The 24,878-nt window shown below is 46.2% G+C and overlaps 2 protein-coding genes across 2 annotated transcripts in view; both read left to right on the forward strand.

The window, feature by feature from the left end:
* NCBP3 (nuclear cap binding subunit 3) overlaps positions 1-18,345 on the forward strand; it is a 107,157-nt gene extending 88,812 nt beyond the window's left edge. The window contains exons 8-15 of the mRNA XM_050765822.1: positions 234-342; positions 3,305-3,404; positions 4,009-4,112; positions 6,481-6,781; positions 8,474-8,628; positions 10,268-10,429; positions 11,790-11,952; positions 12,417-18,345. Of these exons, the coding sequence (XP_050621779.1) occupies positions 234-342; positions 3,305-3,404; positions 4,009-4,112; positions 6,481-6,781; positions 8,474-8,628; positions 10,268-10,429; positions 11,790-11,952; positions 12,417-12,525 (1,203 nt within the window). The 3' untranslated portion in view covers positions 12,526-18,345. The remainder of the gene's footprint in view (positions 1-233; positions 343-3,304; positions 3,405-4,008; positions 4,113-6,480; positions 6,782-8,473; positions 8,629-10,267; positions 10,430-11,789; positions 11,953-12,416) is intronic.
* A 2,284-nt stretch (positions 18,346-20,629) lies between these two features.
* ITGAE (integrin subunit alpha E) overlaps positions 20,630-24,878 on the forward strand; it is an 89,994-nt gene continuing 85,745 nt past the window's right edge. Inside the window, exon 1 of the mRNA XM_050765881.1 lies at positions 20,630-23,675. Coding sequence (XP_050621838.1) covers positions 23,585-23,675 — 91 coding nt within the window. The 5' untranslated portion in view covers positions 20,630-23,584. The remainder of the gene's footprint in view (positions 23,676-24,878) is intronic.

Raw genomic sequence — 24,878 nt, forward strand, 5'->3', positions numbered from 1 at the left:
GGTGGCGATGAGTGCTGTGAAAACTAAAGAGTAGGGGATAGAGAATGATGGAGACTGTTCTTTTAGACAAGGTGGGCAGGGGAAACCTCTGAGTTAGAAATTCTACAGAGGAACTAGTGCTGTAATGCTTGCAAGTATTAAAGGTAGAATGCTTTTCTTGATGGTAGCTTTACTACTGAATAAATATCAAAAGGACTTTAATTTTTATATTAAAAATACTCTTCTTTCTTAAGTTGGACACGTTGTCTCAGGTAGAAGAGGAGTCTTTGTTAAGAAACGATCTTCGTCCAGCTAACAAACTTGCTAAAGGAAACAGGTTATTCATGAGATTTGCTACAAAAGGTAAATATGATATTTGGTATTGTTTCGTATTTTCAATCAAAATGAGTTATTATGGAATGACATCCTTCTTTTTTGGATAGAAGTTAGATCAAGTAATCTCAAAGTTCCTTTTGAACTATAATATTCTGTGCTTATGAAATAATTGTTTGCCACCTGAGTTGGAATTTCTGATTTTAAAAGTGAATATTAACTATTTGTATATTTCTGTGACTTCTGGCTAAAGTGAGTTATTTTCTGTTAAAACTGGTTTGCCCCATATGTTTTCAGCCAGTTACCATCTGAATTATGAAAACTTTAAAATGAAACTTTATTTATTACAGCAACGTCCTCCTGAACATTGCCAATGTACCATTCAGTTCTAATTCCCTTCTCATAAGACTGTTTACACACAGTGACTTTTGGTGGGCATTTAAAATGTGTATGTGTATATATGCATACACATATACACATATTGGTTTTTTCAATCATTTGAGAGTTAATTGAAGACAAAAGCCATCACCCCTAAATGTATTCCAAAGAACAAGAACATTGTCTTATACATAGCACACTTATCAAAATCAAGAAATTTAACATTAATACAGTACTGTTACCTAATCCATAGTCGATATTCAAATTTTGTCAGTTGTTCCAATAATGTCCTTTATATATTCCCCGCCCAGCCCCCAGGTCTAGGATCCATCCAGGACTGAGTGTGTAAGTATGTAATGTTTCCTTAGTCCCCCTTAAGCTGGAACTACTTCTATCCTCCCATGTTTTCCAAGAGTATAGGTTTACTATTGTAGAGAATGTCCCTCAGTTTGGGTTTGTCTGATGATTCCTCGTGGTTGAATTTGGGTTGTGCATTTCAGACAGTCGTGCCACAGAAGCAATGTCATGTCATTTCAAGGCATCACGTCAGGAGGCCTGGGATACTTACTCGTCCCAGTCCTAGGGGCGTTCACTTTATTCACTTGGTTAAGATAATCATCACTAGGTTTTTCCACTGTAAAGTTACTATTTTTCCATTTGTAATTTAAAAATTGGTGGGCTGGCCAGATACAGTGGCGCATGCCTGTAATTGCAACACTTTGGGAGGCTGAGGCAGGAGGATCATTTGAGCCCAGGAGTTCGAGACCAGGCTGGGCAACATAGCAAGACCTCATCCCTATTTTTAAAAATTAAAAAATGAAATAAAAAATTGGTGGGCAGATACTTTGAAATCATGTAAATAGCTGTTGCTCATCGGAGCTTCATGCAGTAGCTTTAGTATCTGTTGATGCCTTTCTGACTGTATCATTTCTTTACTAGTAGACAGGTGCTCTACGGAAGAGCTTTCTGTTTTTACGTATTTGTTTGTTTATTTACCTCAGTTTAGAATCCTGGCTTCTTTATTCAGTGGGTTATCATCCAATAATATCAGTATTTTATTTTATTTTATTTATTTTTTTGTTTGTTTTGAGATGGAGTCTCGCTCTGTTGCCAGGCCAGAGTGCAGTGGCGCGATCTCAGCTCACTGCAACCTCTGCCTCCTTGGTTCAAGCAATCCTCCTGTCTCGGCCTCCCTAGTAGCTGGGACTGCAGGTGCACGCCACCATGCCCAGCTAATTTTTGTGTTTTTAGTACAGATGGGTTTCACCATGTGGGCCAGGGTGGTCTTGATCTCTCTTTTTTTTTTTTTTGAGATGGAGTCTCGCTCTGTCGCCCAGGCTGGAGTGCAGTGGCGTGATCTCGGCTCACTGCAAGCTCCACCTCCCAGGTTCATGCCATTCTCCTGCCTCAGCCTCCCGAGTAGCTGGGACTACAGGCGCCTGCCACCATGCCCAGCTAATTTTTTGTATTTTTAGTAGAGATGGGGTTTCACCGTGTTAGCCAGGGTGGTCTGGATTTCCTGACCTCGTGATCCACCCACCTTGGCCTCCCAAAGTGCTGGGATTATAGGCTTGAGCCACCGCGCCCGGCCTCGATCTCTTGACCTTGTGATCCGCCTGCCTCGGCCTCCCAAAGTGCTGGGATTACAGGCGTGAGCCACCGCGCCCGGCCTGATATCAGTATTTTAATTTACAAATTGTCTTGGATTTGGCCGGTAGAACCCCTTTCTTTCTTTATGGCACAGCAAAACATCTTGCTTTTCCAGACTCATTTTGCATCTTACCTGCTCCACATGTGGAATCAGCCGTTTCTCCAAGGAGCTGGTGGGCATGGTTTGAGGGGTTTGGGGGTTGGGGGCTATACATGCTGGTTTGTGTTGTCACGTTTACCTGCAGCACTGGATATATTTACAGTGGTGTTTGTTCTTTACAGTCAGAGTGTCCAAGAACTGTAGAAGGCCTTTGTATTACTGCTTTGGACAAAAATTTATGATGACTGACCACCTTTCTTTCCTGTTAACTGACATTTCAACTTGACATATGTGATCTTTACCACATTTACTCATTTAAGTGGCTATTTGAGTACATTCTACATGTACAGTACTATGCTGTTTTTTTAAGCCATTCTGAGGAACACAATAAGCTGGAAAAAATGATTTACCAAATACATGGAATTGTATATAGTCTGTTTCCTTAATCCTGATTCTGTGTTGTTGGCATGTTATTCCAAAGTGAATATCATCTTTCATGGGGTGGCAAAAATGCCACCATTTTGCGAAAGCCTTTTTGATTCCTGAGTACCTGTAATGACCTAAAGCTCTTTTATGCCTCTTGGAACCTTGTATCTTGTATTGTTTATTTTTGTTTTCTCCATTAAGTCATTTGGCTCCAAAACAGCAGTTTCAACCTTGTTCATCTCTGTATTTTGCTTTGTCCCCTCTACACTGCATTGCTGTAGCGGGCACTCAGAGTGTGAATGTTGGTAGTGGATTTTTACTTTTTGTTGGCAAATTGCGCTGATCTGATTCCAGCTATGGAAAACATTTAAAAAAAAAATTCAACATTGTCTTCGTACTCTCGGGAAATCCTAGGTGATTATTGTCATTCATTTGTAGATGACAAAAAGGAGCTTGGAGCAGCCAGAAGAAGTCAGTATTACATGAAATATGGGAATCCAAATTACGGAGGCATGAAAGGAATTCTTAGCAATTCATGGTAAGCCCAAAACCGTCAAATGCAATAGTATTTAAGTTTTTCTTAATCCTTCAGTTGGCATTCTGTGGTGAAATGTCTAAACCCTGTGTAGACTGGGAGGAAGACGAGGGAAGAATTCAAGATTCTTAAATGTGGTAAATGATGGGGAATGCTGAGTTTTAGTTAGTTACATTTAAAATATCTGTGTTAGTACCTAACATTGTGTCAACATGTAGTTGAAATGAATTAGTGAGGCCGGACGCGGTGGCTCATGCCTGTAATCCCAGCACTTTGGGAGGACGAGGCGAGCAGATCACCTGAGGTTAGGAGTTTGAGACCAGCCTGGCCAACATGGTGAAACCCCATCTCTACTAAAAATACAAAAATTAGTCTTGCATGGTAGTGGGCGCCTGTAATGCCACCTACTCAGGAGGCTGAGGCAGGAGAATTGCTTGAGCCCAAGAGGCGAAGGTTGCAGTGAGCTGAGACGGTGCCTTTGCACTTCAGCCTGTGAGACAGATCAAGACTCCATCACAAAAAAAAAAAAAAAAAAAAAAAGAAATAGTGGATTTCAAGGTCCTTCCTATTAGTTTTTGATTGTGTGCTTATTTTGGCATTCTTGCAGGAAGCGAAGATATCATTCCCGTCGTATTCAGCGGGACGTGATCAAGAAGAGAGCCCTGATTGGGGATGACGTTGGCTTGACGTCGTATAAACATCGGCATTCTGGTAGTTGCCTGCTCAGCTCTTGGGTAGACACATGTTTGGCTCCTGAAATCATATTTTTATTCTTAATGCAATCTTTTAAGGTTCCAAACTTTATCATCCTCTCTTCCTTGCCCTCACCCTCTGCCAACATATAGGAAAGTAAGTCAAGTCACAATTAATTTTAAGTTGCCCAAAGAGGTCAAATTATTTTGTAAAAGCTGTTCTATCAAAAAAGGCAAAATGTGACATAGGAAAAATTAAAACATAACTTTCCTTAAGATCCTAATTTTTCTACTATTAATATCAGCAGCTGCATGAAAACAATTTTTTTTTTTTAAGATGGAGTCTCGCTCTGTCTCCCAGGCTGGAGTGCAGTGGCTTGATCTCGGCTCACTGCAGCCTCTACCTCCTGGATTCAAGCAGTTCTCCTGCCTTAGCCTCCCGAGTAGCTGGGACTACAGGCACGCGCCACCATGCCCAGCTAACTTTTGTATTTTTAGTAGAGACGGGCGTTTCACCATGTTGGCCAGGCTGGCCTTGAACTCCTGACCTTGTGTTCCACCCACTTCGGCCTCCCAAAGTGCTGGGATTACAGGCGTGAGCCACCGTGCCTGGCCAAAAACAATTTTTAAAATTATTCTATCAGATGAACTGATTGTATTGTTCTTTTTCTGTATTAAAAATAGGCTGCTGTGTTGAGTGCTTTGTGCGTGTTGGTTTGTGCATGTGAATGCCTCAGAAAAGTGGGATATCATGACCTGGGTTTCTTTCTCCTTTTTTTGGTGCTTATTGTAAAAGAACCATTTTATTTATATTTTATAAAGAATTATTCTTGTTTTGAGCCTAATCTGTGGAATCTTCTACATGCCTAATAGAACTAGCCAAGTCAGCATACAAAATAACATACACACACATTTATCATTGCAATGGGGACAGAAAGGGATGAAGTCTAGACATTTTATTTAATGTGTATATACAAAATTGTGTATTTGAGATCTACATGTTAATAATACACATAGTCTGGGAACAGTGGCTCACACCTGTAATCCCAGCACTTTGGGAGGCCAAGGCAGGAGGATCAATTGAAACCAGGAGTTCGAAACCAGCCTGGGCAACATAGTGAGACCTTGTCTTTACAAAAAATTAAAAAATTAGCCAGACCAGGCATGATGGCACATGCCTGTGGTCCCAGCTACCTGGGAGGCTGAGATTGCCTGAGCCTGGGAGTTCAAGGCTGTAGTGAGCCAAGATTGTGCCACTGTATTCCAACCTGGGTGACAGAGCAAGACCTTGTCTCAAAATAATAATAATAACACATATACTTTTCTGTTACACAGTTACACTTTTCCAATTTTAGTTACTTTAAAATATTTTCATCATACACTTTTTATTTCCATATTAAGGAAATTAAAAAGCAAATTGCCCCTATTTCTAGTACCCTGTATGATGACTAATTTCATCTTACATTTTTCCCATGTGTGTATTTTCATAATAAGTAGTATAACTCTTGTGAACATATACTTTATATTCTACTTCTTTCGTTTATCGTATTTTTCCATTTTCATTATTCATGGTGCTTATGTTCTCTAAAGTCACTGTGAATGCTGAATTAGCAAATACTGAATGCACATAGCCTCTGGTCACATCATTTTTGTCAGTTGATAATATGTAACCTTGTTTTACATATGTTTCTCTTTAAAGACACCTTATTTAAGATACATTGTTGATTTGTTAACGTTGAGTTCACGGCCAATAGCCCTATAACTCATGCCTGAACACACCTTACCTGACATGGTATTTTTCCACAAGGCACATCAGTGCCCTCTCGCATCTTGGAACGCTAGGCAGCACTTCAGCGCAACACTCAGGGCCATTTTAAGCAGTGACATCAGCAGCAGGCACACAAGTGTGAAAAATGCGGCACTCGTCAGTCGGACTGAAACAGACGCTTGTTTACAGCATGAGATGAAACAGGAAGGCAGAGTGTTGCTTTGTTTGACCTCTGCTGGGAGTGTGTGTGCCTGGTGACTCAGATTTTTTTGCCACACTGTGCGTGCCAGCAAATGACCATGGAAGCATTGCAAGTATTCATTTTGGAGTTACAAATAAATTTGGCAAATTTGCAAATACAAAATTTGTGAATAACAAGGGTCAGTTGTGTTTTAAATGACTTTGTGGTATTTGATTAGGCTGCTGCGTCATACTTTACCTAGCCATCCTCCTGTTGCAGTATCAGAGTAATGTCCGTTCGGCACTGTTATAGATAGTGCTCCAATAAAATGTCAGGGGTGGGAACCCCACCTTTTAAAAAGGTCACCAATGTAGAGTGGAAAATCATACTTATTAATTTTAGTGCTTTTCCTAATGTTTTCTGGTTTAATTTCTTCAGGGCTAGTGAATGTTCCCGAGGAACCCATTGAAGAGGAGGAAGAGGAGGAGGAGGAAGAGGAGGAAGAAGACCAGGACATGGATGCAGATGACAGAGTGGTGGTAGAGTACCACGAGGAGCTCCCGGCTCTCAAGCCGCCCCGGGAGCGGAGTGCGTCTAGACGATCCAGTGCCAGCAGCTCAGACTCAGATGAAATGGACTATGATCTAGAACTGAAAATGATTTCCACCCCTTCACCAAAGAAAAGCATGAAAATGACTATGTATGCTGATGAAGTGGAGTCTCAGTTGAAAAGTATTAGGTAAAACTTTGTTTTATCAATGCTAGCTTTAAATTTGATTTTAAATTATAACTTCTTAATTCCTCCTAATTTTATATCTTTTATCTATTCTGATTTCAGTCCCTTGTAGGAGTTTAATAAACGCCTCCAATATTTCCTCTGTACAAGCAGTGAGTCTTGTTATGAAAACAACAGACAACCTAGACAGTGACAATCATCTGTATTCCCACTCTTTCCCCACAGTAACTACTGTTAGCAATTTGGCGAATGACCTTTCAGCTATTTGTGTGTGTGTGTGTGTGTATATATATGGCACATGGAAAAACTATAGATGTATTTGTATAAAAGTGTATTTTTTATAAAAATGAGGTTATGCTATTTATAGTTTTGCATTGTGCATTTTTCACTTAACATATTGTAGACATTATTTTTTTCAAGTGTATGTAGTCTGTTTGAAAGTATTATGATTTATTTAACCAATTACTTTTTGATGGACTTTAGGTTTCTATTTTCTTACAATTGCACTAACTAAATAAATTCCTCAAAGTCTAGTTATTACACAAACAATATACGTGTTTAAAAAGATGGTAAGTATTGCTTTATTTTTTTCCAGAAGGGTTTTTTTTTTCCTTTTTTTTTTTTGAAACAAGTCTCGTTCTGTCACCCAGGCTGGAGTGCAGTGGTGCCATCTCGGCTCACTGCAAGCTCCGCCTCCTGAGTTCACACCATTCTCCTGCCTCAGCCTCCCCAGTAGCTAGGACTACAGGCGCCCGCCCCCACGCCTGGCTAATTTTTTGTGTTTTTAGTAGAGATGAGGTTTCACCATGTTAGCCAGGATGGTCTCGATCTCCTGACCTCGTGATCCACCCGCCTTAGCCTCCCAAAGTGCTGGGATTACAGGCATGAGCCACTGCACCTGGCCTGTTCACTTTTTTTTGTTTTGAGACAGAGTTTGGCTCTGTCGCCCAGGCTGGAGTGCAGTGGCACAATCTGGGCTCACTGCAAGCTCCGCCTCCCAGGTTCACGCCATTCTCCTGCCTCAGCCTCCCGTGTAGCTGGGACTACAGGCGCCCGCCACCACGCCCAGCTAATTTTTTGTATTTTTAGTAGAGACGGGGTTTCACCGTGTTAGCCAGGATGGTCTCGATCTCCTGACCTCGTGATCCACCCGTCTCGGCCTCCCAAAGTGCTGGGATTACAGGCATGAGCCACTGCGCCAGGCCCCACATTCTCATTTTTAGTTTTCAGAGAACTTTGTGGTAGAGAATGCTGCTGGAACGGTGCTGGCACCTAGCATGGTATCATATCTCTTTAGAAGAGAAGTCTGCCCTTTAAAGAGAGAGACTGTAGACTATACCGTGTGTTGACTACAGCCAAATCATAGCATGTGTGAGCGGAAGCCCCAATCCCTTTGTAGGCCTCTACTTAACATTTGTCCCGGAAGAGGGGGATTGTAGTTACGTGCTCTGTGATAGCACATACACGTGTGGAAACCACCTTCGAAAACCTGCTTACTCGGACCAGTCTCTTTAGAGCGGGCAGATCATGGTTTCCATAAGCAAATAATTATAAGTTTATGGATTTGTAAGTGAATGTTGGCCATATTAGACTGGATTTCTTAAATTGTTTCCTCCAAAGTATGAGATTGTTGTTTGGGCCTTGTCTCACAGTTGAAGTTGGTTAACTGTGCCCCATCCTACCCCCTTTTTAAAGGAACTCCATGAGGGCAGATAGTGTATCTTCAAGCAATATCAAAAACCGAATTGGTAACAAATTACCACCTGAGAAATTTGCAGATGTCCGACATCTACTAGATGAGAAGCGTCAGCACTCCCGTCCGCGGCCACCAGTCAGCAGTACTAAATCAGGTGCTGTTCTTCTCTTGGATTCCTGGCTGGATTCTGAGCTCCAGAAAGCAGACTGGGGCAGAGATAGGTCCCTGAGTAAAACATGCGATCTGTGAACTGATGTAGCTGTCCTGGTTCATCACGTCTAAATTGTGGGCTAGGTGTTGGAAATTTAGGAGATGAAAAATAATCAGACTTCTGAAAAACTAGCTTTAAATATTTTCATTCCAAATAATTAGTTATTCCTTGGTATCTCTGGGGGATTGCTTCTAGGACCCCCTCCCCGCTCCCCTACAGATACCAAAATCTGCAGATACCAAAATCCATTGATGCTTAAGTCCCTCACATAAAGTGACATATTATCTGCATATAACCTACACACATCTTCTCATATACTTTAAGTCATCTCTAGATTATTTATAATACCTAATACAGTATGAATTCTTATCCTGTATTTTGTAAAATTTGTATTATTTTTTGGTGTACTGTTATGTTTTTTTTTTCCCCCAAATGTATTCAATCAGCAGTTGGTTGAATCTATAGATGTGGAACCCATGGATGAGGAGGGCCGACCATATTTGACTCTATGACACTGGTATACTTTATATCCAGGAATAATGGAAATTAAGTTGGGTGGTTGTCTGAATGGTTAAGAGTTTGAACTAGATCATTTGTATGTTCAAACACTGATTCCGCAGGTCTTCAGCCGTATCTGCTATGTGCCAGACCCTGGGCTAGGTGCTAGGAATGTCAGAAGCCTTTGGAGGAGACGCAGAGCCACCATAGATCTACTAGGGAAATTGCGGAAGGTTTCTCAGTGAAAGTAGCGTTAGAGCCAGGCTTTGGGGAGGGTAGGATCTCTGTTGGCAAACCTGATTTTTTTTTACGTGGGAAGTAACCTGATCTTATATCTGTTTTAGAAAGATAACTTGAGGGTGGAGTGGGGTGGGGTAGAGAGTTAAAAAAGTAACGAGCCTGAACTAGGTCGGTGGAGACAGAATGGATAAAGAACAGGAAGTCTTGTGAAGGAAGACTCAGTGCTAGGAAGCGTTGGAGGAAAGGAGCTCAGGCCTCAGTGACCGGAGAGACCAGGGTGCTGCTCTCCGAGAGAAGCTAAAGTGAGAGGAGGCCTCGGCACAGGGCCTTGCCAATGAGTGTGTTTCTGTTGTTGCTGTCGTTGTGAGAGGGAACCCCAGAGGACAGGCAGATTTCTGGGGGGATTGAGGGATCCTTTGCTTTTTCCAGTCTCTTTGTATTTACTGGGTAAATGTAATACGTTTATTGGAAACTGCTTATATGTTCAAAGATTGTGCCTTCCGCTTTCCGGGAGCTCACGGGATTTTTTGTTTGCTGAAACTTTTGTAAATTATTTAGTCTGCTTGATTCTGCTTTTAAAAAAAAATGGTTGTTTCTTCAGAAATTTAGTTCTGGAGCAGTCAGTTGAGGATTTTTCCTCTGACAGCCCCTATGTCCGAATTTTCCTAGGGATATCCATACTGACTACAAAGGAAGACTACGTAGCAGCCTGATTGTCAGGTCCTGTGTCCTCACTTGGGGGGAAGGGCAGGGGTTAGTGCCAGATCCTGTAGAGGTCTCAGGCGGCTGGTTCTGAGCATAAAGCACACACATGGTCACTGGTGCAATTCTTCTCTTTTTTCAGATATACGCCAGCGATTAGGAAAAAGACCATATTCTCCGGAAAAGACTTTTAGTAGTAACCCAGTCGTTCGGAGAGAGCCCTCTTCTGATGTGCATAGTAGGCTCGGTGTTCCCAGGCAAGATATTAAAGGCCTCTACGCCGATACTCGGGAGAAGAAATCAGGTTGGTAACACTTAAAACCGATGGGAATGGGGATTCAGTGAGAGCAGAGGACAATGGGTGTATTGGAGCAGACGGCAAGAAACAGCCCATGACAAACATAAGTGATTATTCCTTTTCCATTATAGTTATCATCAGTATCAGCATCAGCATCATCTCAACAGTAAGGAATGCTTAGAACATAGGAAAAAATAGCACACTCCTGGTTCTTTCTGCTTGGCACAAATCTTTTTAGTTTCATGTGAGCTATTCTGGTCTTTGTCCACATACAAGTCCTACTTTTTTCACATAGCATTTTATCGTAGTTGTTTGCCACATTTTATAAACTTTATAAATAAAACTTTTAGGCCCAGCACGGTGGCTCGCACCTGTAATCCCAGCACTTGGGGAGGCCGAGACCAGCCTAACCAACATGGCGAAACCCTGTCTCTACTAAAAACACAAAACTTGGCCGGGCGCGGTGGCTCAAGCCTGTAATCCCAGCACTTTGGGAGGCCGAGACGGGCGGATCACGAGGTCAGGAGATCGAGACCATCCTGGCTAACACGGTGAAACCCCGTCTCTACTAAAAATACAAAAAACTAGCCGGGCGCGGTGGCGGGCGCCTGTAGTCCCAGCTACTCGGGAGGCTGAGGCAGGAGAATGGCGTAAACCCGGGAGGCGGAGCTTGCAGTGAGCTGAGATCCGGCCACTGCACTCCAGCCTGGGTGACAGAGCAAGACTCCGTCTCAAAAAAAAAAAAAAAAAAAAAACACACAAAACTTAGCCGGGCGTGGTGGTGGGTGCCAGCACCACCGCACTTCAGCCTGGGCAACAGAGCAAGACCTTGTCTCGAAAACAAAAACAAAAACAACTTTTAATTGCCTTATAATGTGGCTATCCACCAAATTCTAAACACATATTTCTCTGTTGTTCAATTTTCATGAAATATATTTCAAAAAGTAATGGATGGTGGGCAGAATTTCTGAAATGTTACAGTATAGTAGGCCCATCGATTTGTAGAATGTTGAAGCTGGAAAGGAGCTGGGAATGGCCTACTCCTGGCAGAATGGATTGGCACACCGGGTGGTATCTCAGCAGGGAAGGGCAGGAGTAGGAAGAAACAGCCTCTCAGGTGATTCTGATGTGCCTGGTGACAGGGAGGGACCTGACCTGTCCCCCACGGTGAGAATCCCCTGCTGGGTCCAGACCCTTCTGTTTGCAGGCCAGGGGCTGCGGCCCAGGAAATGAGATTTTACCTACCCAAAGCTGCACTGTGATGGCGTTTCCTGCACAGCAGGTGTTGGCAGTGCCACTGCCCCCTCAGTACCACCCTGGTTCTTAGTGCTGACTGTGAAAGTGAAATGCCATCTCATCCAAACAGGTAATTTATGGACTCGCCTAGGATCTGCACCCAAGACCAAAGAAAAGAATACGAAGAAAGTGGATCACAGGGCACCTGGCGCTGAGGAAGACGACTCCGAGCTGCAAAGGGCGTGGGGGGCTCTGATTAAGGAGAAAGAGCAGTCTCGCCAAAAGAAGAGCCGGTTAGATAACTTACCATCTCTCCAGATTGAAGTTAGTCGGGAAAGCAGCTCTGGTTCAGAGGCAGAGTCCTGATGCCCCTGGGGCCTATGGCAACTGCCCTAAAACCTGACCTTCTTGCACAGGGTGGGGCGCGCAGTAGGAACCTCCCCCGCAGGAGCTGGCGCCCTCTCGCTCCTGCTCACACAGTCACCCTCTCAGCTCTTGCTACTTCGGCAAGACGTCTTAAGAATGGGACACATTTTCAAGGGCGTCTCTATCTTTCGCTGCAGAGTTGTAGTTCTGGGCCCTCGATTCCTTTCCCATCACCCCACAGGCTTTACCCTTTGAGAAAAAGGCAGCCCTCCAGATTTTGTAGACATTTTTCTTAATATTTTTAACATTGTGTCTTTTAAAAGAAATGTTTTACACAGTTCATCCAAAGAGCAGAGAACTGAACTTCTCACTATTGCCTTGGCCCTGACAGCTGTTACCAGCACCCTTTTCCCAAGAAAAGTCAATTCCCAGGTGCTTATTGGACATCCTTCGAGGGGGAAGAGGAGGGAAGCGGCCAGCTCACCCTTCCGGGACCCTAGTGTGGGGGCGAATCTCACCGACCTGACCTCAGAGGTGCACCAGTGCCGCCCAGGTAGATAAGAGCTGCAGCATTGACTGTGCTTCCGTTCTTCCCTCGGGGATTGCTCATGTCATGGGCCTCTTACTTGCTGTCAGCTTGATGTGAAGATCAAGTTCAGTGCTGTGGGATTTTTAGGAACAAAAAACTGTGACGTCTGGATTTGGGGTTGATTTTTGTGCTGGGGGTGGGATTATGGGTTAATGTTAAAGAATTTTTAAGTCTGTATTATGTTTAAAACACAAATGATTTGAAAGTTTAAATTTTTAATTTTTATATGTGGAAGTTCTTCCTGTTGGCTAAAGGGGAAGCTCGAGTGGTGTCTTCTTTTGTGCTGTTAAATATATATTCTATTCTTTGGAAGAAGGCAGAGAGAGGAGTCTTATTATTTTTAAATGCTTCTAGTTGTATAGCCTGTCTGTTGTACATAGAGCTCAGCTTGCTTTTTGGCTCCAGTAGGAAAAAAATCCATCCATCTGAGATGGGTCCTGTTGTTTATTATCACTCTAGAAGTTGATACATTGATATTTATTCTTTCTGTCCCCAAGTTGTGGCACCTGAAGACATCCTAAAACTTGGCAGAAAAGATAATAGTTATGAAAATTTTAGTTCATTTATTTTTAAGCTCCTTTCAGATTATTTTACCATTAGGAGGAGGTAGATTGTTTCTTCTTGCTGTCTGATTTTTGTTTTGTAGTATTTAATTTTGTATTCCTCTGCAGTTTTGAGAAACAGTGTTTCGCTTCGGTTTGCCGGAACATGGGAGTTAGAGCTGGTCGTAAGCCGTGGGCCTTTTTGCGATGTCACAACTCTTCACCTGCCTGGGCTGTTCCGCACACAGTGCAGCCTGGATCCTGGCGATCTGTACTTGCGGCCGAGCTAATGGTCACATTGATAGTTGATTACACTGTGGCACGAATGAATGCAGAACACTGTTATTAATAAAGGAAGTAAAAGGGCTGCAAGATTTGAGAGCTGCAACAAAAACTGTATTGTCCCATATTTTGTTGATTAACCTGCTTTTTCTCCCTCCCTTTAGAGTATTAGAGCATATAACTGTGATATATTTCAGCTTCCTAATAGGATTCTAGGAGAGAGATGGTTCTGGTTTCTCCGCCAGTTGAGACTTAAGGCATCTGAGATTCCTCAGCTTTCCTTTCCCTGTGAAGCACACGGCTGAGAGCCAGGTTCTTAAGAAGGGTCAGGGGTTGGGGAGTTGGTAGAGTGAGAAGTGCGGGGGTCTGAGAATCAGAGACCTGGATGCCAACCCCTGGCTCTGTGCTATGGACCTGGGCCTCAGTTTTCCCATCTAGCAGTTGAGTGAGCTGGTACCAGAATTCCTGGCTTTGTTGGTGCGTCTCAGTGGCGGTTTATTCTTCCCAAGCTGTGATGGCGGTGGGCTGGCCTGCGTGAATTTCTATTGCAGGTGGCTGGAGGAAGCGCCGAGGAGACAACTGAGAGCGAGCATGAGGTGTGGACAGGGGCTTTTCCCATCCCAGCAGTCTCTCGTTCTGCAATGGGGCAGAGATGTCTTGTGGTCAGGGTCCCAGCTGGCATGGCCTCTGCAGGTTTAGAATATGCCCCTTCACAGACTTTGCTTTTGGTTTTCCACCAGCAGCTCAGGCCCATTTGTTCCATGGCCTTTCAGCACTCACCAGTCTTGCTGGAGATCAGCAAAGACATTCTGGAAGGAGGTGGTGTGCAGTCAAAACTGGGTCTTTGATCTAACCAAGAAAAATACACACTTGAGTAGCCTTCAGTTTTCACAGACACACAGAGAGAACCCGGAAAGGCAGGTTTGACGATTTTACTTCTCGGAGTTACTGGCCTTATTAGCCTCTCTCTCTAACCCTTCAGCCCACTCTCAGTCACTCAGATCTTGCAACATCTTGAGTGTGTCCTGAATGATGAGGCCTTTTCTTTGGCGTTTCGGAGTGAGAATGGATAGTCAGGACAGGCCTCTGGCAGGCAGCTGGGCGTGCTTTTACCCTGGACGCTCCCCACACATGTGGGCACAGGGCTACCCACTTTGTGTATCCCTCTTAGTCTCATAGGTAGGAGATTTTAAATCCATGTTTGCTGCTTAATGGTAATTGCAGATACCTCATTTGTTTCCCACTCTCCTCTCTGGAGAGTTACCAGGTACCCAGGAGAACTTGTGGCGTCCACCGCAGGATGGAGTCTCCTTCTCTGGCCCCCTTGTAGTCTGATCCTGTGAACCCCTCCCCGTACTTCAGCCACTGTCCTTTCCAGCTGCATTTGTACAGCAGCCTCTTCACTGGTCTCTGCCCTTTCTCCGTTCTGCACACCGCAGCCGGGACGAACCTTTGTTGTTGTTACCAGCTTAATTAAGATAAAATTTGCATACAGTTCAGCCATTAAAAGTGTACACTTCAGTCGCTTTCAGTATATTTACAGAGTTGTGCACCAGCACTGCTATCAATTTTAAAACATTTTTATCACCCAGAGAAACCCTGAGCCCATTAGCAGCGCTCCCTATTCCGTCTTCCCTCTTAGCCTCTGGCCACCACTGATCTTCCTTCTCTCTCTCTGGATTTGCCTGTTCTGGACAGTTCGTATAAATGGGATCATATATGTGTCTATTTGTGACTGGCTTCTTCACATATTTTTGGGGTTCACCCCTGTCACATAGCATGTATCAGTATTTCATTTTCAAAAATTAACGAATAATAGTCCATTTTATGGGTACGCCACTTTTTTTTTAATCCACTTATTGGTTAATGGGCATTTGAGTTTCTACTTTTGGGATATATATATTATATATACATATATTTTTTTTATTTTTTTATTTATTTTTGAGACAGGGTTTCGCTCTTGTTGCCCAGGCTGTAATGCATAATCTCAGCTCACTGCAACCTCCGCCTCCGGGGTTCAAGCGATTCTCCTGCCTCAGCCTCCAGAGTGGCTGGGATTACAGGCACGCGCCACCACGCCTGGCTAATTTTTTGTATTTTTAGTAGAGACGGGGTTTCACCATGTTGGTCAGGCTGGTCTTGAACTCCTGACCTCAGGTGATCCGCCCACCTCGTCCTCCCAAAGTGCTGGGATTACAGGTGTGAGCCACCGCACCTGGCCCTACTTTTTGGCTATGATGAATAATGTTGCTATGAACATTCCCATACAAGTTTTTGCATGGACAGGTGTTCTCATGACTCTTGGGTTTATGCCTAGGAGTGGAGTGGCTGGGTCCTGATCACCTTTAACCTTTGGAGGAGGCGCCAGGAGGCTTTTCCAGGCAGTGGCGTCATTTTCCATTGTCCATTCCCACCAGCAGTGTGTGAGGACTCCAGTTTCTCCACATGTCCACCAACACTCACTGTTTTCTGGTGTGAAGTGGTACCTCATTGTAATTTTTTATTTTTATTTTTTCTTTTTAAAATACATTTTGTACAGATGGGGTCTCATTATGTTGCCCAGGCTGGTCTCACGCTGGTGGCCTCGAGTGATCCTCCTGCCTCGCCCTCCCAAAGTGCTGGGATTACAGGCATCAGCCACCACGCCTGGCCCTCATTGTGGTTTTTTATTTGTATTTCCCTAGTGACTGATGATGTTGGGCACCTTTTCACATGCTTCAGGATGAACTTTCTTAAATATAAATCTGCTTCGATTATTCTTCTGCGTGAAACTTTTCCAAAGCTTCACTATTGCACTGAGAAGAAATTCCACACTCCCGACCGCATGAGCCCAGGAATTCAAGGCTGCAGTGAGCTATGATTAAGCCACTGCACTCCAGCCTGGGCAGCAGGCAAGACCTGTCTCAAAAAATACGTACACACATCAATTCCACCCTTTTTGATAGCTTTTTATAAGGCTCGCCAAGGTCTGTCCTCTGGCAGTGTCCCTGGCCTGTTCTCCCCATCTCCCCTGCCCTCTGCTCACCAGTTCCCTGAATGCATCTCGATCTCACTAGCCCTACAGACTGTGCACAGAACTGTTTCTACCTCCAGCGAAATACTTCCCCCCAGGCTTCTCCCCCTCCCGCCTCAATGTTCCCCTCACCAACTTAGGGTCTTAGGGCCCCTCCTAGGAGGCAATCCCCAGCTTCCAGAGCCAGGGTCTAGGCTCCTTCTCTGTGTCCCATGGCGCTGCCGCAGAAGAGTCTTGGCTCTCTCCAGGATTCAGTTCTAAGGTCAGTGTCTAAGGTGAAAATGGAGGGTAACTGAAATTCCTCTTAGAAATCTAAGGAAGGTGCCATATTGAAGACCAACATCTTGAGGTCCCATGTAGTCATTTCTTGCCCATGTGGGAACAGATTACTGTTTGGATGAGTACCAGGTGAAGTGATTGGCCTGCAGTTAGGGCTGAGTTGTGCAAAAACCACTTGTTTTTAGGTGTTAGAAGCACACTTAGGCGAGAAGGTCACTTTTGGGGAGCTTGGGAACCGAGGCAGGCCGCGGGGGCAGCAGAGGCGTGAGCTTGCCCGCGCCCGCCCTCCTGTCTGTGCCCACGGAGTGAAGGAGGGGCCAGCGGAATGGCCCAAACAACTGATTTGTTTTTCTTTTTTACAAAGTTTTTCAGACACATACCATTGTGTTTAAGTGAAATGTGTGTATAATGCCCAATCACTGTACCCTGTAACCCCGCACACCTCTACACTGGACTGTAATTTCTTGTTCCGAGTTTGTCTTGCTAGACTGTAAGCTCCGTGCGAGCAGGGACCATGTCTGCTTGTTCACTGGGCTTTCCCCGGTGCCTGCCAGCGTGCCTGGCATCCAGCAGGTCTTGTGTAAAGATGGGATACCCTCCAGCCTCAGGAATGGCTCCATCCTCTGAGGCTCTGGAGCCCACTGACAGGCTAGTCATTTTTCTGCCATGTGCGTACAATGCTTTATTTTCATGTTGTATTTTCCTTTCTAGCCGGTAAGCAAGCTCCTGATGAGCCAGGTTCTTTGTGGTGGTGTCTCTGTATCCTTTCGTCAGGCCAGCCCAGAGTGAGCAGTGCTGCGAAAGTGTTTGGTAACTGAATGAATTGTGGTAACGCAGCCCAGCTCTGGCATCACTGTCTGCGGGTTAGTCTGATTCTAGATGAGAGCCCCAGATTCGAAAAAGGGACGATTAATTATTCAGAGGTGCATATGCTTGTATAAGAAAAAAAAATCTCATTAAATAGACCTGAGTAAACTTCACATTTTAATGATACGGCCATGTCGGAGCTGAAGCTGACCAAGCTCTCTAAAGCGTTTGCTAGGGAATCATGCAGATAGTCCAAAATGTTTTTTAGAAAAGGATTCATCTGTCCCAGGATAGACGTAGAGGAAGCTGGCAGGCAGGCAGTAGGCCCCAAAGAAGGACGGCTGAGCCAGTTCTGAAGCCTGTGGTCCTGTTGGTGAGGAAAGTGACGGCAGTCCAGAGCAGGTGAAAAGAACAGAGCTCATTCCTGCAGTGGCTGTTTTGCCTAAAGCAGCATTCCTCAAACTTCTCACTCGAAGCATTAAGTGATGGTGAGATGCTAACACGCACTTTAGATTTAAGTCAAAATTTGCTGTGAAGCCACGGCAAACTCTGGCTTCACGGGTGAATTAGTTGCTACACAAATAAGTTTGATACCTAAGTCCAGTAATTGCTTTTAAACCTTATAATAACAAGAAGTTAATAATTAGAAGTTAAACCATGTTTTTTTCTTTTACGAACTAAAAGAAGAGAATGCTTTTGATACTGAGAATGGCACACTTGCGTCAAGCCAGATTGTTACTGCATCACCAGACCCGCAATAAATATCTAGAACTTTTCTTACGTGTTTATAAAATAAATCTTAGAAGAAGAAATATTGTAGCTTTTTTTTTTTTTTTTTTTTTTTTTCCGATGAAACTCTCTGAACATTTCACAGAACTTTGTTACTGGGAGTGGTTAGGGAAATGCTGCTTCAAAAAGCCTGTTTTAAGTAGTTGTGAGGCATCAACGTGGAATTTTGCTGTATTGTCAATAACACTCGAGAGTACAGGTTGTATTTCGCCTACCAAGGTCAGTACCCTGCCTCGGGATTCTTACCTGTTCATTTGAGCAATTCCAGGGGCCCTCTCTAGATGACCAGATTCTTAAATAGTTGAGACTTTGTGTTACCTCAAATTGTCACCCTCACCTCTGGGCCGGTGTAGGTTAGCGAGGTCGAGAGGCCCACACCAGTGGCAGAAGAGAATTATCAGGCGGGGCGCGGTGGCTCCTGCCTGTAATCCCAGGACTTTGGGAGGCCGAGGTGGGTGGATCACCTGAGGTCAGGAGTTCGAGACCAGCCTGACTAACATGCTGAAACCCCGTCTCTACTAGAAATACAAAAATTAGCTGGGCATGGTGGCGGGCACCTGTAGTCCCAGCTACTTGGGAGGCTGAGACAGGAGAATTACTTGAACCCGGGAGGCAGAGGTTGCAGTGAACCAAGATTGCGCCACTGCACTCCAGCCTGGGTGACAGAGTGAGACTCCGTCTCAAAAAAAAAGAATTCTCATCTTCCTTTCCCTTCCTAGGATTTTTGTGGTAGTTTTCAATCCTGTGATGTGGCCATCTTCTCCTCAGAGGGCCTGTGAGAGGCAGGCAGCATCTTTTAGCTCAGGTAGAATGCCTGTTGGGGAAAGTCAAATAGGACGGCAGCTGGGGCCGGGACCCTGGGACTCCTTCTGCCCCACATACTCAATTGGAAAGACAGAGCAAGTCCCCTCACCTCCCTGGGCCTCAGCTTCCCTGTCTGTCAAATGGAGGGCTCAACTGGGATGAGCTCCAGTTTCCTTCTAGTGCTAATGTGTGTTTGAGGACCCTTGCTCTCCTTTCCAGGGAGCATCAGGGGTTTCAGGAGTATGGGTTAGACAGCAGGAAAGAAGTAGGGGCTTGTAAACAAGAGATCCAAGCCCCTGTACCCTTGGTCCCAGCACCCAGTGCAGCCCTCCCACTCCCAGACACTTAGTTCTAAGAAAAGACAAGAGAATCCACTCCTTGTTCTCTCCCTGTCCCATCACCCCCTCAGTCCCCCACAGATCTGAGGCCAGAGGATGCCAACATGGTGGGCACCCTCTTGCTGTCTTACTCACGTAGGCTTTTCTTGGTGCCTGCACACGGCCCTTGTAAGGCCACCAATCTTACTGGATTATGATCTCATTTAACCTTAATTACTTCCTAAAAGCCGTATCTCCAAGAAGAGCCACATGGCGGGTTAGGGCTTCAACATATGCATTTGGAGGGCATTTACAGTTCAGTCCACAGCACCTGGTCATGTGGAGATCCCAGTCTGCATTTGTGGGAAGAAATCTCTGCTTTTTTAAAGTTTACACACCACCTAGCTGGGCACAGTGGCTCACGCCTGTAATCTCAGCACTTTGGGAGGCCAAGGCAGGGGATCATCTGATGTCAGGAGTTTGAGACCAGCCTGGCCAACTGGTGAAACCCCGTCTCTACTAAAAATACAAAAATTAGCTGGGTGTGGTGGCGGGTGCCTGTAGTCCCAGCTGCTGGGGAGGCTGAGGCGGGAGAATCGCTTGAACCCAGGAGGCAGAGGTTGCAGTGAGCCGAGAAAGCACCACCGCACTCCAGCCTGGGCAACAAAGCAAGACTCCATCTCAAAAAACAGAAAGTTTACACACCAATAGAGCTGAAGGCAGGAGAGTTTGTGGTGGCTCAGAATCGTGATTCTGGAGGAAGCAGACCTGTTTGGAGTCCCAGCTCTGCTCCTTCCTGCTGTGGCCTCTCGGAGGCAGCATCCTCATCTGAGGAATCGGGTTGACCTTGTAGGTGGCTGAGAGGCTCCGATCAGGGCTCGCGTGTGAGGCCTTGGCACTGAGCAGGGCAGTCCTACTGAGCACTCAGTCAAAGGCCGTGAGTACCACTGCTCTGCAGCCCTAGGCTCTGGTCTCAGCAATGTCGTGACTCTTTCTGGCTTCCTAAGACTCAGAAGGCAAGTGGGGGAATAGAACCATTTCCTGCCTCTGAAGACTGTGCCTCAGTGCTTTTGACTCACTCTGAAGACAGCAGCCAGGCCTTTCTGTTTTGTTTTTTTTTTTGGAGACAAAGTCTTGCTCTGTCGCCCAGGCTGGAGTGCAGTGGTGCAATCTCGGCTCACTGCAGCCTCCACCTCCTAGGTTCAAGCAATTCTCCTGCCACAGCCTCCTGAAGCTGGGACTACAGGCGCACGCGGCCACACCCGGCTAATTTTTTGTATTTTTAGTAAAGACAAGGTTTCACCATGTGGCCCAAGCTGGTCTCAAACTCCTGAGCTCAGGCGATCCACCCACCTCGGCCTCCCAAAGTGCTGAAATTACAGGCGTGAGCCACAGTGCCTGATCGACAGCCCTTTCACCTGACACCAAGCACGTCTCCTCCATCCGTGGACATTTTTGCAACTTTTTTTTAAAGAGACAGGTTCACACTATGTTGTCTAATTGGACTCAAACTCCTGGGCTCAAGTGTTCCCAAGTAGCTTGAGCCTCTCAAGTAACTGTGACTATAACCGCACCTGGCCATTTTAAAAACTTTATTCTTCCTGGTATCAAGGGGGGAAAGAAAAACATTAAAAAATACATAAAACTTTGTTTTGAAATCATTTCAAAATCACAGCAGTTTCAAGGGTACCACAAAGAACATTTTGCCACGTTTTCTCTTTCATTCATTCCCTCTTTCTTCCCTCACCCCTTTTTCTTCCTGTCCTCTCTGAACCGTGAATCATTTGAGGGTTATTTGTATACATCATGCTCGTTTATCCATAAGATGTTTTAGTGAACGCTTCCCAAGAACAGGGACAGCCTCTCACTTGTCCATGGTACAGCTGTCAAAGTTGGGAAATGTGTCATACTCTGATCGGCCCAAGAGTTGCTCATTTGTCGTTCAAGTTTCAGATGTGCCAACCGTCCCAATCACGATTTTGAAAGCCGTTGTTTTTCTGGTCCAGGATCCAATCCAGGATCAGGCGCTGCCTTTAGTTATCCTGTCCGCAGCCTGCTGTCATTTGGAGCAGGTCCTCAGCCTTTCTGTGTCTTTCATGACACGGATGTTTGTGAAGAGTACAGTCCAGTTTCCGTTGTGTCCCTCGAGTTGGTCCCGGAATATTTGTTTAACGCGAGTTGGCAAACCACATTCACATGTGTTTTGGTTATGTATGTATTTGCCAAACACCCAGCCTTGTGCGAGGTGCTGCTGTGACGGGGAGCATTACTCAACACAGCCCGCTGACCTTGGGGGTGCAGTTTGGGTTTGTGGGGAAAGCAGCTACCGTCAGCAGGGCTTTGCGGACCCCTGTGTGTCTCATGACCAGAGGCACTGACGCTTGGATAAATACATGTTGGATGGATGCAGGATGAGTCAGCGTTCTAGAAGTCTGCAAAGGTACAGAAATGGCCCTGCTCCCTGTCCGGCAGCCAATCATCAGCTTTTCCTGGCTTCTCCGAGGCACCCTGCCGTTCACACTCCAAACACAAAGGCTTCTCTCAGGAATCAGTGAGCTGCAGTCTGGGTTCTGGCCCTGCCCTTCCGGGGATCTACACAGTGACTGGGCTGCTCTCTTCCCGCTTTAGGCCACTGCTGGGGAGAGGAGACCCCTGTGACTCTCCCCGGTGCCCTTGGAGCTCAGAATGAAGTGACGGGGGAGGAGGGCACGAGCCCTGAAGCGCTGGGAAGACAGGCTGTGGGCCACAGGTCCCGACCCCGCCTGGGACAAGGTTCAACAGAAGTAGGATGGTTTCATCATGACCTGGCAGGAAAACCACCAGACCTGGAATTTTGCTTTTACAGCTGGTTAACTTCCCTGCTGTTTAACTTCTGTTTCATGCAGGATGAAAACCGGTGACTTGTAATCTCACATCACCGAGCAAGATCTAGTAGTCATAAGCATTCTGTCAGCAAAGCAGACAAAGCAGAGTGTTGGAAATGTCATCGGATCTTCACAGAACCTTAGCCGAGCAACCTTTCCATGCGAGAAACAAAATAACGTGGATTTTTATCTAGTAATGAAGTCAACACCATTGTCCACTCTGTGTTAACACATTCACTTTTCAGAGTTCCCTCCCTGGGGCTGCAGACACTCATGTGAGAGAGACTTGGAATGGCCTGCCTTTTTAAATTTAATTAAATAAAATAGAAAATTCAGTTCATCAGTTGTTCTGGTGACATTTTAAGGGTTTAGTACCATATGTGGCTCGTAAGTACCGTCCTGGACAGTGTCGACCTAGAACAGTTCCATCCCTGCGGAGAGTTCTGTGTGACGGCACCGCTCTGCGCTCCCAGCAGCCTGGGGAGCAGGGAAGCAGGAGACAGTTCCGTCCATCTCACAGACTTGGTCACACAGTACAGATTTGACAGCAGTTAAATACGACCGCAAACTGTCAATGGCGTGTTCTGTGGAATGCTGGGATGGATCAGAGGTGTGTTGGAAGATGGATAGAATTTTACTACTTCTGTTATTCTGGTAACTCAGAGTCCTGTTCAGTCAGTTTCCGCATCAGGATGCTGTCCTCGTGGTTTTAAAGAGGACGAATGCAGCCAGCGTTGAATCGAGGCGGTGATTCCACTCACCTGGCCCTCCAGAGCCCCAGGGTCTTGAGTGCATGGGCTGGTACAGGAGCCCAGTTTTTGACTCGGGGGGGCACTTCCTATGGGAGGAGGACCCCTGTCTCAGTGCTGAGGCAACCACCACTGAGGACCCTGGGCTGGAAGCTGGGCTGAGATGTCTGGTGCTAGGTTCTGAGGCCGGACAGGGACCGACTCAAAGGGATATGGACGGCAGGCTGGATTCATGTTGCTCCTGCACCTCCGGCTCTGCTGAGGACACCCAGAACTGCGGCCCTGGCCACACCTCAGCTCCCCATTCCATCAAAGTGTGGGTGGGAGAGTGGGGCTGACAGTGGTCCCGAAGCTCCTAGGGTCCAGCCCACAACTGAGGAAGCCACACGGCTGGTTGTGTATGAGCCAGAGTGTCTCTGTCTGATTAAAAGTGCCTATCTGCCTGTGGGTCGTTGCTGGTGTGTGTGCTTCTGTCCCCGCCTCCTGGCCTCCTGGCTGAGGGGAAGCTGAGTGGGCCACGGCCCATGTGTCTCACTTGCCTCGGCTCCCACGCAGCTGCCTCTGCTCCAGCTCCAGCTAGGATGTGGCTCGTTCACACGCTGCTCTGCATGGCCAGTAAGTCCTCACCCGCTGCCTTGAGGGGCTGCGGTGCCCTCAGCTCCAGCCAGATGTCTGCAGACCACAGCCTTGACTGTCTGTCTGATGGGGCTCAGTTCGAGCCAGAGGTTAGGGTGGGAGCTCCTCCAGGAGAGTGGTCTTGCTGGGTGGGTCAGGTGCCCAGGCTTGTTGGGAAGGGCGGCGGACGCTTTGTGTTGACAGTTCTAACAGCCAGGGCCTTCAGACTCCAGGGCTCTGCCACTCGGTTCCTTCTCCAGCCAGCCTCCCCCGACCACCGAAGCCCTCTCCCCGTGGCACCCACTTGGGGCAGGTGCTCGCCTCTGTAGTTTGTTCTCTGAGTATGGAGGCTCCGCCTGGCAGAGCTCCGTTCTGTGACAGAGCAGGGGTTGGGCTGATGAGGGTGCGGACCCTGTGAGAGAGTGTCGACGAGAGACCGGGGGCAAGTGTCTGTATGTAGAGGGCGAGCGTGTTGGCGGGGAGCCTGCTTCCTGTGTTGTCGGGCCAGGGTGAAAACTGGTATGTGGGGTGGGGGAGGCACTTCTGCTGCCTGGGGGGGGGGGGGTCCCGTTTTAGCCTTTAAACTGTCCCATGGAAGCCTCTGGGCAAAAGCCAAGCCACAATCCTTTCGTGGGCCCCCAGGGATGAGACAGCACAGTCAGGTGAGCCCCTGGAGGCTGCTAAGACCAGGCGGGAGGCCAGGGTGGTCCTGCCTGGTGATCTGAGCGGACTTCCCATGGACCTCCTGCCCCCGCTCAGGAGGTTGGCGGGAGAATTGGTTTAGCATCCCACATGGGGCCAGATCACCCAGGAAGCAGGCCACAAGGTATAGGGTACCAGCAAGTCACGGTTTTGGACAGATTTTAATATTTTATATTCATTTTATTTTTTGAGACAGAGTCTTGCTCTGTTGCCCCAGCTGGAGCCCAGGCTGGATCTTGGCTCACTGCAACCTCTGCCTCCCAGGTGCAAGCAATTCTCCTGTCTCAGCCTCCAGAGTAGCTGGGATTACAGGTTCGTGCCACCACGCCCGGCTAATTTTTGTATTTTTAGTAGAGACGAGGTTTCACCATGTTGACCAGGCTGGTCTCAAACTCCTGACCTCAGGTGATCGACCTGCCTCGGCCTCCCAAAGCGTTGGGACTACAGGCGTGAGCCTGTAGTCCCAACTATAAATATTTTATATTTAAATATAAAATATAA

Source organism: Macaca thibetana, chromosome 16, assembly GCF_024542745.1.
Source record: "Macaca thibetana thibetana isolate TM-01 chromosome 16, ASM2454274v1, whole genome shotgun sequence".
NCBI classification, from domain to species: domain Eukaryota; kingdom Metazoa; phylum Chordata; class Mammalia; order Primates; family Cercopithecidae; genus Macaca; species Macaca thibetana.